The sequence below is a fragment of the Oryx dammah genome, unplaced genomic scaffold (assembly GCF_014754425.2).
Source record: "Oryx dammah isolate SB20612 unplaced genomic scaffold, SCBI_Odam_1.1 HiC_scaffold_8, whole genome shotgun sequence".
Classification (NCBI taxonomy): domain Eukaryota; kingdom Metazoa; phylum Chordata; class Mammalia; order Artiodactyla; family Bovidae; genus Oryx; species Oryx dammah.
Window position 1 is genome coordinate 12,459,272 of NW_024070192.1, and position 16,197 is coordinate 12,475,468.

Genomic DNA, 16,197 nt, shown 5'->3' on the forward strand with positions numbered 1-16,197 from the left:
GAGGCCGCTAGTCCAACCTAGAGACAGTGTGTCCAAGCATTGTGACCCTAAGGTCACCCCGGTCTGCCACCCAGAGCCTGGCCTTCATCCTTCCCAGACCTGCCCAAAGTCCTTTAGAAATAGGAATCACGATCCAGGCTTCTGTGGTGATGGAGGACCCACCACCCCATAACCTGTCGTCATGATCCAGAGGGGATCACACGTCATCGTCTGCACGAGGAAGCTAGGCCCCACAGTGCTGAGACATATACATCATCGCCCGCCGGCAGGAGGGACTCCCGGCAGACCAAGGTGCAGGGTGCCAGCTCCCAGACCCTCACTGAAGCCTTACGGGCCTCACAAGGGCTCATCCCAGGGTCCAGAAACTCTGCCCCTCCCTGTAGAAGCCCGATGGCTGCAGAGCTTGGGGAAACCATGGGGCTGTGGTGCCCAAGGGTGCAGCCTTCTCTAACATAGGGGGTAAGGGTCCACACTGGGTGGGTGGAGGAGAAGGTGCTGTGGTTCCTCCCGGGTCAGGGTGGCCAGGAGAGTCCTGCCCCCACAGCCATTTCTGGGCTCTCTCAAGGGGGTGGAGCAGGGTGACTAACTCTTCTCCCAGCAGGTACCCAAACCCCAGGCCAGATGCTTTGTGGGGCAGCCCTGAAACCTTGCCCGACCCTGGCAGAAGCCAACTGATGAACACGACCCTCCCCCTGGGCTGTGCTGCCTAGGCCTCCCCCACGGCTGGTCTCTTTACCATTCCTGGCTCCCCTGACCGTTACTTTTACGTGAAAGGCATGGATGGCTCTGAGACGAGGAGGGGGTTGTAAAGACCTGAACTTGTGCAGACAGACCCTCAGCTGGACAGGAGGTCCTGGGTGAGCTGAGGATGGCCACATTGGGAACCCACTCCAGGCTTGCGTCAGGGACCCTGGCCGGTGACGGAGCAGAGCCCAGCCTGGCATGAACACAGCCTCAGGGTGACTCTCGGGGACTGGCAGCACTGGGGTGCTCTGCACAGAGCTACCAGAATATCAGATGCTCACCTCCACCCAGAATCCAGCACCGTCAGCCCTCCCAGCCCCATTATTGCTGCCCCTGGAGCCGCCTGCCCCCCGGAACCTTCTCCAAGGTGTCAAGATCACTGGTTCTGCTTCCCCAAGCGGAGGCTGCTGGCCCCACTTGGCTTCACCTGCACTTAAGTCAGTCTCCAGTGGCCAGGGAATGACCCTCTGTCTGCTGACAAACGGGGACTCCACCCCGGGCACAGGACTCCTTCCTGAGAAAGGAGGGAGTGGCTGCCCTGCCAGCTCCCAGGCCCCACCTCAGCACAGCACAGTAAACACTGATCCTTGTGAGGGGAAGCTGGTCCCCTCCATTTACTCACAGTTGAAAAATGATCAAACATTAGCAAATCAAAATTTGGGATGATTCATAAGGCACCTTGTTCAGTGGAAATGGTAGAAATGAGTTGAGCAGGAGGGAAGGGGTGCATGTCCAGCAGGGCTGCTTCCGGGCAGGGCTGCTGGGCGGGCCGCCTGGGGCTATGTGAGTGTTGGGTCTGAGATGCCGTGGTCGGGGTTGCAGGTGAAGGCAATGGTGATGGCATAGCGGGTGCCCCAGTGGACCTTCTCCACCCGATGCAGGTTCTCAGACCCGGAAGTGAAGAAGGATACCCGACCTGGGAGAGGGGAGAACAAAGCATGACCTCGAGGTCACACACATAGCCGGGCCCCAGAGGACCTGCATTCAGGCCAACTCAGGGACACAAGGAACCTGTGGGCTGGAGAAACCACTGATGCAGGAAGGCGGGGCTTGGAGTCAAACCTGCAGGATGAAGGATGCCCCAGTCCTGGGCACAGCCTCTCTGTGGGTCAGCCTAGAATTGTAGTGAGGCCCTGCCACCCACCCCAGGGGCCCCTACAAGCCATGTGACCTCCCCAGGCCCACCTGAGGATCTTATTTCTAATCACACATGGAACAAAACCAAACCCTGGAGGGTGATGACAATGTTTTAACAGAGAATTAGGAAAAACAGGTCAAGGCAAACACCCAGCACCTATAGCTCCCTCCCAGGGCAGCTAAAGACAGGACACAGGAGGGGGCTTCTGAAGGTCCTGGAGTGGGCAGGTCCTCCAGCCATCTGTTCAGAGAACCCAGTGTCTATGTGCTCCAATATTTAACTGGCCTCACATATACCACTGTAGATTTTTTTTTTTTAGGACAAATGGAGTTGACCCTAATGGAGTCATTAGGGAGGAGCCCTGGGATCCCACAGATGCCATGTTCCTACCACCTGGCCCAGCACCAAATGTTCCATGAGAGGGGCTTCCCTGGTGATCCAGTGGGACATGGGTTCAATCCCTGGTAAGGGAACTAAGATCTCACCTGAAACTAAGCCTGCAGGCCGCAATGAAAGATCCCACATGCCACCACTAAGACCAGATGCAGCCAAATAAACAAACAAATTAATTAATTAAAAAAAATTTTCCATGACAACTTCATTTCCCTTCAAAGGTCACTGCCAGGAACTTGACTGCTAAATCTCTGAAAAGAGGAGAAAAGTCTACCCCAGAGTCCACTGTTTTCTGGTTGTAAACAAAAGAACTGTGCTCTGCCTGAAAATAGCAGAACAAAAGAAAACATGTAACACACAGAAACCTCTGCGTGGGGCCTAGGGACACCCGGAGCTCAAACCCTCCTCTGGACCAGCCAGGCTGCCCCTGACCTGAAGGAAACACACTTTCCCAGAGCAATCTGGAGTCACACCACTTCCTGAGGCCCAAGTTGTTAAAGGGCATTTTGTCCTTGGTTTCTCTAGTTTCAATCACACCTGAGACATCAGACAAGCAGCCAGGCCAGTCTGCACAGTGGGCTCAATGGCCTCCTTGCCCATCCACGCCATTTGTGCACCCCCACCCCTGCACACACGGTTATCAAATATCACTGGCTTGCAGCAAGAGTTGGGGTTCTCTAGGGGCCCCCAGTGTTTCTGCACACTTTGCAAACAGAGGCACCAAAGAACAGAGAAGAAAAGACTGAGGAAAAGTCAATATTCTCACGGCCTGTGGGACATCAGGAAACCATCCACCCCTCAGGTTGGACCTTTGGAGGGAAGAGAAGCTCATATTGGTGCAGAAAGAGGTGATTTGAAGAAATAATGACCAACACTTTCCCTACTGTGATGAGAACTTTGACTTTTAACCCAGTAAGCTTGTCAGGATAAATACTTCAAGTGGGATAAATATAAATTCCCACTGAGGCGCATCATAGTCAAACTGATGAAGCCAGAGACTAGAGAGCAGCTTGCAGGTGGAGAGCAAAGAGGCAGCTACTTCAGGGAAGGGACAGTGGTGAGGGCAACAGGGGAGCCAGAGGAAAAGGAAGATGGTTTTTTCAAAAAAGAAAAAACCCACCAATCCAGGATTTCACCTCCAGTGAAAATATCCTTTAGAAAAAAGCTGAAATAAGAATATTTTTAGAAAATCATCACCAGAAGACCAGCACTCCATGAAATGCTGAGGCAGAAGAGGAATGTACCTACTGGAACCTGGATGCACAGGAGGGAATGGAGGGGGCTGGAGAGTGAATAGGTGGGAAAACACTTGGCATATTTCCCTGTTAGTTCTCACAGGAAATAATTAACTGTAAACTCAGCATCCCAGGAAAGGCCACAGTCAAGCACCCCAGAGTCCACCTGTGAGTCCTACCTGCTCTCGGCTCCACCGTCTTATTGGCCCCCTCCTCCATGAACACAAACCGCCCCCCACCGAAGTCGTCCAGGTAGTCGGAAAGGTACAGTAGAGATGTGTAGTCAAAGGAACCATAGGTCACCTGTGGGCAAAGCATGAGGGTACGTCACCATCTGCTTGTGGGAGGGCTTGGTTCTCAGGGAAGGACAGAACCCAGGCCTCACACTGCCCTCCCAATGGCAGAAAACCCTCTGCTGAGTACCAGCCTGCCAAGGAGACCAAGGCCTTGTCACCTTCTGGTGAATTCAGGACCGCACTGTCTGTGGAGCTGGACTTTCTACATAGACCTGGGCTCCCTCCACGTTCCCCACAGAGACCCCATTTGGGGTTCCTTATCTGGTATCAGGGCACCACACAAATATCAGAGTGACTTAAACCTGAGAACAGCTCAGGGCAGTGCCCTTGAGTTGCTACAGCAGTGAACCTCACATCCACTGAGCTGCACAGAACCTAAAAGAGACCAGGATGAGGGATGTCCAGTAGCCTCACCCTCTCCTACCCACTCAGCTCAGATACGGCAAAGGAACCACCCCAAACTCATGTGAGCACAGTGGCCTGGGGAGGAGGCAGGTTCTGGCAGGTGGCAGGGATGGCAGAGGCTGGTGGGGCTTGAGCTGTCCTGAGTCGGAGGCTGGAGAGCTTCACAGCCAGGATCAGATGCTTCACTCTTGGAGTCACCTCATGGGAGGACACCTTTTTGCCACATCCATGCATGAGTGACCCCTTGGCTATGACAACCACCCAGGTCCTGTACACCCTGTCACAAGACCTCCTAGCTCTAACACATCTGAGGCCACTGTGCTCATCACTATTGATTTGCTTTCTCTGCCTGAAGAATATCTTCCTTATCTTTCTTCCTTCAAAGTGGATCAAGGAACCAGGCTACCTTCAGTGTTTTCTCTCCTAAACCCACCCTTCCCACTATGCGGAGGGTTGCTCTTTCTTCATGCAGGGAAATTCTCCCAGACTCCATCCCAAACTCCCTTCTCTATTTGCTGCATGAACCTGTCTGTCCTCCGCACATGCTGTCTTTGCCCTCAACCCCATAGAACCTTGTTTTCCCCTCTGCAATGTCTACGATGATCTTACACTGAAGGCCTCAGCCCTGGTTCCCTAATGAAATAATGTATCTACAGAATGATTATTCAATGAGGCAATGGCTGCTAAACCTGTGAGGTGAGAGTGATCAGGAAGCTTGATCATGAATGGATGAATTTGAACCCAGTGATCAATAATCATAAGCCCATGGGAGCACCTGGGGTGATGCCCAAACTTCTAGCCTGAGTCCCGTCGAACCCCCTGAGCAACACTGGCTCAGATGAACCACTGGCTACATACAGCTGCTTCACTTTTTAAGTGAACAGCTTAATTAAATACTGGGTTCCTCAGTCTCACTAACCACAGGGAAGTGCTCCTTCCTCTGTCAAGCTCAGACAGTCGAGATTAAATAAACACACCAAGGTCTGACCGAATTTCAGGCAGAAGCCCAATCTGCGAGCTTCTGCCCAAACCCTCGGCTTATTTTTCACTTCATTTCCTTTTGTTCCAGCATCAAGCAATGCAGAGATTATCTGGGTCACCTGAGTGCACTCACAGCTGGGGTGACCGCCAACAGCCCTCAGACGTTTCTGTGGCCAACTCTCCCCTGGCGCCATGCTGGGCGTGCTGGCCGAGCAGGTCAGGGTGGGGCTGAGGGGCAGGCGGGAGGGGGCTTCAGTTGTGGCTGGTGAAGACCATTGATAGATTAGGTGTCACCGTGTCTAGGGAACAATAGGAGGTCAAAGAAGAGGAATCCACAGAATCCAGAGTGGTCAAGAGATCTCCCCCCTACAAAAAGGGGGAAAAGGGGGCCTCCTGGGCAGGGGGGGACGCATGTCCAAGGGGAGACCACCCAACAGAGAGGCTGAATCAAGGCCGGGTGAGGTGACATTTGATGAAGCTCACGGCTCAGGCAGAGACAGCTCTGCATCTGGGAACAAGTAGCAGAGAGTGGGCCCCACCAGGCCCTCCCTGTTCCGAACATGCGTTTCACCATCTTCTCTCACCTCACCACACGAGAAACAAGTCTTATTTCCTTGACAGCATCACCAGAGAGGAAACATCTAAAACCCCAAATATGTGAACAGACAGCACTTCCACGGACGAGCCCCGGCTGCATTCACCTTGTCCACGTGTGCGTGCCAGTATTCGTCGTGAGCCGTCCGGGCCTCCGTGCTGTTGATCCGGGAAAAGAAGGTGGGCTTTGTTAGGTGCAGCGAAGACGCACTGATGCCAAACGCCTGGGCGATCGCCAGCTGGACCTTCTGCCGCACGTCCCTGCCAAGAGGACACGTGTGTCACTCAGAGCAGCTGGAAGAGGATTCTCCACGGGTCCATGGGACCCATATCAAACTATACCACAAAAAGATGTGAACTGGAGGAGGAAAGGTGAGCAGATACACACGCGGGTTCACACACATGTGACAGGGTATCATGTGCAAAACCAGAAACCTGAGTGCCAGTTCTCTGCAGGACTCACCCCAGCACTCCCATGCCCCTACTACCTTCCCCACCTCTGACCCGGGTGTTCCTTCCCTCACCGGTACAACTGGAAGTCCTCTTCTGAGAAGATAGTTTGTATTTTATCCCCAAAGTATCTGTGAAAAGAATAAGGAGTATTAACAAATGAGACATTTTATTAATGTTTCCTTATTTCCTTTGGGTCTTCCCTGGTGGCTCAGATGGTGAAGAATCTGCCTGCCATGCAGGAGACTCAGGTTCAATCCCTGGGTTGGGAAGATCCCCTGGAGAAGAGAATGGCTACCCACTCCAGTATTCTTGGCCTGGAGAATTCAATGGACAGAGGAGCTTGGCTATGGTCCATGGGGTTGCAAAGAGTCAGACATGACTGAGCGACGAACACATTTCCTTTAAATTCAGTCTTTCCTCCAGTTAACTAGCAAGTCCTTGAGAATCAGCTGGTCCTTCTTATCTTGCAGCTGCTCTTTCTACAATAACCATGTGAGAAATGGGAGGGGGTGGGAGGGCGGTACCTGGCAGGTGAAACTGTTAGTTGCTCAGTTATTGTCCAATGCTTAGTGACCCCATGGACTGTAGCCCATCAGGCTCCTCTGTCCATGAGATTCTCCAGGCAAGAATACTGGAGTGAGGAGCCATTCCCTTCTCCAGGGGATCTTCCCGACCTAGGGATCGAACCAAGGTCTCCTGCATTGCAGGCAGATTTTTTACCATCTGAGCCACCAGGTGGGGTGACATTTATTAAGATTGGGAGATCTCTTGCTTCTCCTGGCCCTCTAGGAGGCAGCTCTTAGGAGCATAGCCTGCTGCTCACCTCTCCCTCCGACCCTATTCCTCAGCCCCTTCCAGGCTGTTTCCTAAAGCAAGGTGAGTGAGTACCCAGCCCCTTGGAAGAGCTTAATCTCCCAGTCCTCACTTGGCCACAGCCTGAGGGCAAATGTTGAGGTTTTCCCCAAGACTTGAAGCTCTTCTGATCCATACACACAAGGCTCATTCAGGTGTCCCCAGATAAAAAATGGGCAGACCCTCTCACCCCAGGTTCTCACCTGTACAGATTTACAAAGTGCTTCCCAACAGACAAGGCCCCTGAGTGCAGGTCCAGGATGGACGCCTGGAAAAGATGTTGGCAGAGTAGCGTGAGGGCTGCCTGGGAGGTGACAGAGCTCTAAAACCCAGCAATGTTAAACACAAATTCCTGAGACGTATCCTTGCACACACAGGTCAGGGCAACAATGCACACAGGCTGGGTTTCAAGACATTTGGACAAAGGTGTGTGAGGTGCTGGTTAGTTTCTAGAACAGGAGACCCGGGAGTCATGCAGGTACACTCGGTTTCAGCCTGGCTCCTTTCACTGAGTATCACCTTCCTGTGACTAACTCACCTGGAGACGGACACGTGGGCTGCTCCTAGTTCAGGGCTTGCAAATAAGGCAGCTCTGACACTGGTGGACAACGTTTTTATCATGGGAGATGCTCTCGTTCTCCTGGGTAAATGCCCAGGAGTGGAACTGCTGGGTCATCACTCTTTAATGAACCACCAGTGTTTCCAACCCCTGCCCATCCTGCCTCCAGAAGGCCTTCTCCGTGTCTTAAAAGAGGGGAGGGGGCATGAGCATGGACCACCTCTACCTTGTTTGGGCTTCTTTTCTCACTGATGCAACAACCATCCCAGGGGGTTTGTCTGAACACAATGTGGGCTTAAAAAATGTTATCTGCCCTTAAAGATATCAAACCTGGATGATTCACTGCAAGACAACTTTTCACGTAAATGCTGAGCAGAGAGTAAAAGATGAGTCCACACACGAATAGGTTTTAATAAATATTCCCCTTGAACTGAATAAAAATAAAAGGAGAAGCTTAATTTTCAGAACTCAAAAGGAAAGAGTCTGCAGAATAAGAGTCATAGAGATAATGACTGAACTATCCAGAGGAGAGCAGATATTCCCCCAGGACCCACACACTGGGTGAAAAGACCCCCACTGGGACCACATGAGAAGGTGCCCACACACATGGACTCTCAAGGCTACCCAGGAGGCGGATGAGTTACAGAGCTGCACTGGCCTGTCTGAGTTCCCTGTGGTTGCTGTAAATGGCAGGCTTAAAACAGCAGGAATTCATTGTCTCAAGATCTGGAGGCCAGAAGGCTGAGATCAAGGTGTCAGCAGGGTCCCACTCCTTCCGAAGGCACCAGGGGAGAATCCTTCCTTGAATCTTTGGGCTTCTGGTGGCACCAGGGGTCGCCTGGTTTGTGGCAAATCACTTCACTTGGCTACATCTTCACATGGCCTCTTCTTCAGTCTCAAACCTCCCTCTGCCTTCCTCTTACAAGGACTCTTGTCATTGGATCTAGGGCTACCTTGATAATCCAGGATGATCTCATCTTGAGATCCGTACCCTTTTCCCAGATAAGGTCCCATCACAGTTCTGGGTGGATGCATTTTTCAGGGGCCACTGCTGGATCCCCTGCAGTCTCACTCAGTGGACAACAGTCCGTACACTGCATCTGTGGGGGCCCGAACATCCTATACCCTCATTTCCCCTCGGAGGGAGAGCAGAGCCAAAGGGGTAAGAAGAAAACTGAAGCAGGAACGACAGACAACTCACCCCTCCATCGGATCCTCCCAGGGACAACCCCTTCTCGGCTATGCTGTAGGGGAAGATCTTAAGTCAGAATTCAGTTAACAGCATCATCTATGATACCTCTAGACACACACCAATAACACAGCTAACACAATGTTAACGGATTGCTTAATGTTTATGACAGAATCACATGTTTAGACCAAGGACTTGACTCTCAAGTTGAGTAAATGTGAATATTTTGTCACCATCTCATTAACATCCTATGACACAGTTTGGGGACAAGTGGCCTTACTTTCCATCTTTAGTTCAGAGACCTGGTGCTGAGTTGAATGGGTTGCTCTGGGCTGGAAAGTCTCTCTCCTGTCATCACAGGCTGGGAGGCAGACTTTGTGATCACCAGCTCCGGAGGCAGAGGCCATGCGGTACCCTGGGCTGGACCTCACAGGACCAACCATGTCAGTGAAGACGCAGGGGCTTCTGGTGCCTCTGACAGATGCTTCATGGCCACCCTGGAAACTGATTAGGGGCTGGATCCAGCCCTCACACCAGTGACCACCCCCCCTACCCAACTGGCCCCTACAAGGTTATCTAGAAACAGGAGGAAAGTCTCCCCTTGGGACTCAGCTCAACACACAGACCAGACACTGCTCCACTAGGCACATGCCTGTGTCTGAACTCCATGTCGGAAAACTCAAAGCATCAAGATCTGATTCTAAAAGACAAGGAGACCTCCTGCCCAGTCATGAGATATGGGGAGCTGGTGGCAGGGCTAATCCCAATCAGTTTTGGAGAGGAGACTGAAATATTGTCTAGCAACTGCCTGGAGCCACTGGGTAAACCCACTGTCTCTACACAAGTGTCCACTGGGCCCCTCAGCGGCTGATGGGAGAGCACCCCCCCCACCTCCCCAACAGACCAAAACAGAGCATTCCCCACCCACCTCCCCTGCTGCCCCTGGAGAGGGCCTGGGTCTCCAGAAGGTTCCATCAGCAACCACATCACTGAGGGCAACAGCCTTTCCTCCTGGAAATCCGAAAACCCCATCTTGGCCTGGGAAGTATGCAAGGGAATTCTTAGGGAATTCTAAATGAATCTCTTGAAATCATCGTTTTAGTAGTAATTCTCTGCTCCCCGCCCCAGCCTCACCCTCCCACTTGTTCAGGACAGAAGCTCAGAGATACCTACCTGCGAATCCTTCGGGCTTCGTCCCTGGTGATGACGGCATCGCTGATGCCCCGGCCACACTTCCTAGGGGAGCAGCCTAGAAAGAGTCAAATCAGGATGACACACAGCCCCCACTGAACCCCGACAACAGAGTAGCATGCCGTTGTCAAGGACTCACATGTGGGCCCCCCTTTTCAGGGACAACAGAATTTTGTGGGATGGGGCCTTGCCTTTCACAGGATTACGGGGCCAGGTTTGGAAATTACAGGCCACGTGGTCAGAGTGAATTTCAGATAAGCAACGGTGACTTTCCAGTACATGCACGTCCCCTATATCAAATTTCACTGTGAAATTTCCCATACAAATTTCACTGGGTTCCTGGCAGCCCCACGCCAGGCAGGCCACTCTGGAAGCACCAGGCACTCTGCCCAGAGGAGGCATCCATGACATTCTTGAACCTGACCACAGATCCAGACCTGTTGGCAAGTTCCTCCTGGATGACCAAAGCTGTGCCTGCAATTGTAGCTGCCATCCTTTTGCAGAGCTGCTCCAAGGTGCTCCCCACCCACTCCCCCCTGCCTCCCTCTGTCCTGCAGCCAGGACTGAGCTGCTTAGAGGGAGAAGGGTGCGGGAGCTTGGATGGGGATGGGGCCAGAGTTGGGGTGAAAGTAGTCAGGGTTGGATGGATGGGGCCATGGTTGGGATGAAAGAGGCAAAGTGGGATCAGGGTCAGGGTGGACAGGATCAGGACCAGGGGGGACACAGCCAGGGTCAGCACGACAGCCCCAGAGATAAAGTGGCCAGGGTCAGGGTGGACAGGGCCAGGGTCAGATGGATGGGCCCAGGATGAGGCAGAGTACCAGAGATGGACGAGCTCAGCAAGTGCCTTGTGTCTTGGCCCAAAGGGCAGACTGGCTGTCTTGAGCTGGATGGACCACAGGATATGTGGCCTATGGAACACTCTCAGGACACGCTGGGCTGGCTGACCTTTAGCTTTCATCCTCCTTCCCCTCTTCCTGCCTGGAACGTGCCTGGAGGTGTCCTGAGACCACATAAACCGCACGCTGAGTGGGAGAGCTGGGGGCTCAGCGCAAAGGGCTCACAGGGAGCCAGGCTGACCTGGGGTGACTTTCTCTGGGTGGACAAGCATCTACTTGGGGGTCATTAGGGAAGGGGTGCCTCAGTTCCATGGAGCTAAATATAACCCTACTGATACAAGATCTGTGTTCTATTAAAACACAAAAATGCTTTTTGTAAGGGTTACTTCCTAAAGGTCGATGATAAAGGCAAAAACGACGATCACCAAACAGCAGCCTGGGGAGTGATATTATACAAACAAATACATTTAAAGACAAAAGAATGATGAGAGGGGAAGAGATTGATAATAGGAACGATTCACCAGAAGATGCAGGGGCAACAGAAGCACCAAGTGACATCCGCTCAAACACGTGAGGCAGCCACCAGACCCACCACTGAGGTGGAGACCCCGCCTCGCAGCTCCCGATAACTGAACAAGACGTCCAAGAAGACAGTTTGCCCAGAGGAGTGTAGACTAAGGAGACACTCAGAGCTTCACAACAACCATTCAAAGACAGACATTTTTTCAGGTATACATGCAACATTAACAAAAGCATATTAGCCCAACAGGAAAGTCGGTTCTATACCATACAGGTTATGGTCTCCAGCTACCGGGCAATTAGAGAGAACTCAAACCCCATCAATCTTGAAATCTTAAAATCCAGCAGGACATAACACGCTGAATATGAATGAGCGTTAAGAGTATCCTTTGGGCGAGAAAGTGAATTGTGAGTGGTTGGTGATGTCCGTGCATGTACACAAGTGCACAGGACACCAGCTCCCAGATGTGCCTCCCAGACACACAAGTCCGGGGCAGGCAGAGCCCCTGTCAGCTATGGGAGGGGAGAAGGGTGAGAGAGGGGGAGTCCAGAGACTCTGATGCTGTTTTTCTGGTAAAATATATATAAAACCCCAAAGTTACCATTTTAGCCAGTTCAGGGGCATTAACTACATTCACATTGTTGTGTGAACATCAGCACCATCATCTCCCGAACTTTCTCACCTTCCCAACTGAAATCCCATCTCCATCTACACCAACTCCTCTTCTGCCGCATTCCAGTGGTTTTTAATGTTGATAAATTATTAAAGGGGTAGGAGAAATAATGGCTCAGCAATAAAGAATCCGCCTGCAATGCGGGAGCCGCAGGAGACACAGGTTTGATTCCCGGGTAGGAAAGATCCCCTGGAGGAGGGCATGGCAACCCACTCCAGTATTCTTGCCTGGAGAATCCCATGGACAGAGGAGCCTGCTGGGCCTACAGTCCACAGGGTCACAAACAGTCGGACACAGCTGAAGCGACTTAGCACAGGAAAAATAAACTTTGTCAAAAGCTGGGACTTTATAGGGAAAAAGCTCACCAAGACAGAGAGAGCATGCCCACAACAGAACCTGTCCACTCCTGACCCCCGAGGGGAAAGGGAACCTTAGTTCCTCGGCATGTCCATTTCTGCCAAGGAGCCCACACACCTCCCTTCACTTTAACCCAACTGGTGCACATCACAACAGTGCCCCTTGGTGGAAGGACTCAGCAATCTTTTTCTTGGTTCAAGTTCAAAGCATTGCTCTGAATAGAAAAATAAATTAAATTCTGTCTCTAAGACCCAGTCACTCTGGCTAGGCTTTTAAAACTGCTGCCCTCCACAAAGCAGGCAGGTGCCAGGATGAGACAAACACCATGGGGGAATGGACTCTGGTATCACGTTTCCTGTTGCAACATTTTCTGATGTAACAATCCCCTAAGACAGAAAGAAAATGCCTTTTCTCTGTTCAACTTGCTCATTGATATCTTCCCAATTCTGTTACATCCTTCCAGGCAAACCACCTCTTCCACCAGATGGAATCCACACTGAGGTGGGGGGCACCTCAGTAAAACAATGGTATAGCCTGGGCAGTGAAGCCTGGGCCTGCCCCTGCACAGGTGGAGTCTGAAAGACTCACACTCTCCGGAACAGGTGTGAGCTAACCAACGTGGGGGCGGTGGGGCGGTGAGGAGGAAGGCCACCTGCCCCCCCCAACCCCACTACTTTCAAACCGATTCCCACCAATTCATCGAAGTAAAAACAGACACATTTTGAACACACTGAATTCCATGTTAACATGCTGCTCTTTCCTGAATCACCTTGGCACTGCGTACCTTCAAATCTTCGGTGACTGTCATAATCCTCAGAGCAGGGCACCTCGATGAACCTGCCTGGCAGGATCTCGCTGCGGTGAGCCAGGACCTCAGTGATGCCGTCATCGCCCCCCAGGCTGCCCCAGAACAGGCAGGCGGCGAGCGCAGTGCAGGACCCCAGGACAGCGACTCTCAACCACTTCTTGCGCACATCCCGAGGCGCCCGGATACTCTTGGTGCTGAGAACAGAAAACAGCTGTGGTCACCCAAAGGCAGCTGCGTGTGCTGAAAACGCAGACCACAATGACCAGAGACCCACCCACAGCCTCAAACGGTTCCCACACTGGTCATCATCAGAGCTACTCTCCATCAATCCAGAGGCACTTGCCAGCATACGAGGACGGTGGGAAATGTGCCCCTCGCCCCATATGACCAGACAGGGCTCACTATGCCCCCGAGGACAAGACGAACTGCCAGTCGCGGCCCCTCCCAGCCCGGCCATGTCCGTGGAGAACCATCTGGGAGATCCTGACAGAGCCTGTGACATCAGTCACATTGCCTGCATCCAAAAATGACTGACACAACCCCATGCATTGGCCCTAGGGTGCACACTCACACACAATGTGAACTAAGGTAGTGAAAGTCGCTCAGTCGTGTCCATCTCTTTCGACCCCATGGACTATACAGTCCATGGAATCCTCCAGGCCACAATACTGGAGTGAGTAGCCTTTCCCTTCTCCAGGGGATTTTCCCAACACAGGGATCGAATGCAAGTCTCCCACATTGCAGGCGGATTCTTTACCAGCTGAGCTACCAGGGTGAACTAAGGTAAACATGAACCAAACTCATTTCACTGAAACCACCAGCCAGCCAGGAAGGGAATGCAAGTACAACAGAAATGATACAACACTAAGACACTTTCTGTACCACCGGGATTCACACTGCCTATGCAGAATTTGCAGGCATGTCTCTGTGTGTGTGTGTGTGTGTGTGTGTGTGTGTGTGCATGCACACGTGTATCTATGTGTGTCCGGATGGTGTATACCCACTCACATGTGTGTCTGTGTACATGTGTATGTGTTTTCTCATATGTGTAACTGAGCAGTCGTGTACTCTATTAACTGAGAAAAATGTGTAGGGCTTGAAGGACTGGCAGAAATAAAAGCGATCCAAACATTCTTCCAGGAGGTGCACCTTGTGTCTTCAAGTATATGATTAATTCCTGAAAAGCAGGGAGTTTGCCTTCTATTTTTATATGTCCCTCCACATTTCAAATTGCTATATATATAAAATCACAGGCTTCCCTGCTGGCTCAGAGGGTAAAGAAGCCGCCTGCAATGGAGGAGACCAGGGTTTGATCCCTGGGTTGGGAAGATCCCCTGGAGAAGGGATGGCTACCCACTCCAGTGTTCTTGCCTGGAGAATTCCATGGACAGAAAAGCCCAGAGGGTACAGTACAGGGGGTTGCAAAGAGTCGGAGATGACTGAGCGACTAACACTTTCACACTTTTACTTTCTAACACACAAATTCCGATTAAATAAGTCTCAAGGTGGGCACAGCTGAGTCAGACCATATTGGGTGGATACATGCTCATTTTAAACAGGGAGCATAGATACCCAGGTCACAAAGACCCCCATCCTCACCCCTAGAACTGTTGTCTAGAGGACACCTGGTCTCCTCTAACTAGACAAGGGTGGGCCCCTAACTCCAGTGGGGCCAAAATTTCTCTTCCCCAATAGGGCAGGGAGACTGCCAGTCCATCTCAGCAGCAGGGGCTGAAATCCTACTGTGGGCACAAAGCTGTTGACACCTTCGCCTGGGACACCCCGGGTGCTGAGACAGAAAGGGACAGAGAGGGAGGTAGAGACAAAAGGGGAAAAAACAGCCTCCTGGGCCAGATTTGGAAGCAATACTTCCCTAAGGTATCCTCAAAATAAGCACCCCTGTTCAGGGTCAGCTGGCCCAAATGCACACTGAGAATCTTGCCAAAACAGAAGTGGGTTTGAAGCAAGGTCCATGGCCCATGGGCAAGCACGACGAGAAAGTAATTTATCCTGAAGTGAATACACTCCGGCTCTGAAAGCTTTAGGCAGAATCCCTTCGAAGGCTACCTGATGAGATCATTTATTCATTCATCGGGTTCCCCAACGGAGAACCATATCGTGCACAGCCCTGAGAAAAGCACACGGAGACCAGACGATGGGGACCTCTGGGTCCCAGTCCCCGTGCGTAGTCTCGGCACAAAGCTCTCGGTACAAGGCCCTCGGTACACACTGCGGAGGAGGTCAAGGGTTTCCCGACGGGCAGCTCCACCCAACCCCGCCCAACCCCTTCCTGCGCAGTCCGGGAGGGATTCTGCAGGCTACGCCCTCCAGACGACCACGCCCCTCTAGGCGCCAGATTCGCCCAACCACAAACCAGGCCCCTCGCGGCCAGGCCACACCCACACTGCAGTGCCTTTCCGGGAAAGGCCCTGCCTGCACCAGATCCACCTTTTTCTGACAGGGCCATGCCCACAGCCACACCACACCACGCCCCTGTTAGGCCCCGCCCCTCGGCCAGGCCCCGCCCATACCACCGTTCGCGCGTTCCCGGCGCTATCTGGTACCTGCTCTGGCGCCGGCGCTCCGCTGCCCCGCTGCCCTCCGGGGCCTTGGGAGCACCCCTCCGCTGAGGTGCCATTAGCCACGCTGCCGCGAAGCTAGGCCGAATGCGGGAGCCGTCACAAGCCCGGGACGAGCGCTGCGAGAGGTAGCGCGAGGCCGGCGCGGCCGGGCACGCGAAGCGACACCCTCAGCCTTCAACCTCCGGGCTGGTGACCAGGCCTGAGCAATCGGAGGTCGAGCGCCGAGCGGGGCAGGGCGGGGACCCGAGCGCGGACCTGGCTTGCTCCCCGTGGCGCACCTGCCTTGGCCGTACCCCGCCTCCCCTGACCTCCGCGGAACCTGACAAGCCTCCGAACCTTCTACTGAAGTGTGTCCTTGCCCCGCCGTGCGTGCTCTACCGGGGTCTCC

The 16,197-nt window shown here is 52.8% G+C and overlaps 1 protein-coding gene across 3 annotated transcripts; it reads right to left on the reverse strand.

Moving 5' to 3' along the window:
* Positions 1–1,325: 1,325 nt before the first annotated feature.
* On the reverse strand, positions 1,326–16,009 carry OGFOD3 (2-oxoglutarate and iron dependent oxygenase domain containing 3). Of its 3 annotated transcripts, none has more exons than XR_005721769.1 (9): positions 15,295–15,498; positions 13,204–13,421; positions 10,013–10,088; positions 8,852–8,894; positions 7,295–7,359; positions 6,311–6,367; positions 5,894–6,047; positions 3,690–3,813; positions 1,326–1,660 (listed from the first exon to the last, which is right to left on the reverse strand). XR_005721769.1 is itself a non-coding variant. In XM_040244906.1 (9 exons), the coding sequence occupies exons 1-9, from the start codon at positions 15,863–15,865 to the stop codon at positions 1,524–1,526; spliced, it is 948 nt and encodes a 315-aa protein (XP_040100840.1). In that variant the 5' UTR covers positions 15,866–16,009; the 3' UTR covers positions 1,326–1,523. The 3 variants fall into 3 exon arrangements, 2 of the variants coding, with proteins under 2 accessions (XP_040100840.1, XP_040100839.1); XM_040244906.1 differs by lacking the exon at positions 15,295–15,498 and adding an exon at positions 15,792–16,009; XM_040244905.1 differs by having other exon boundaries at positions 15,125–15,538.
* Between the last annotated feature and the right edge of the window lie 188 nt (positions 16,010–16,197).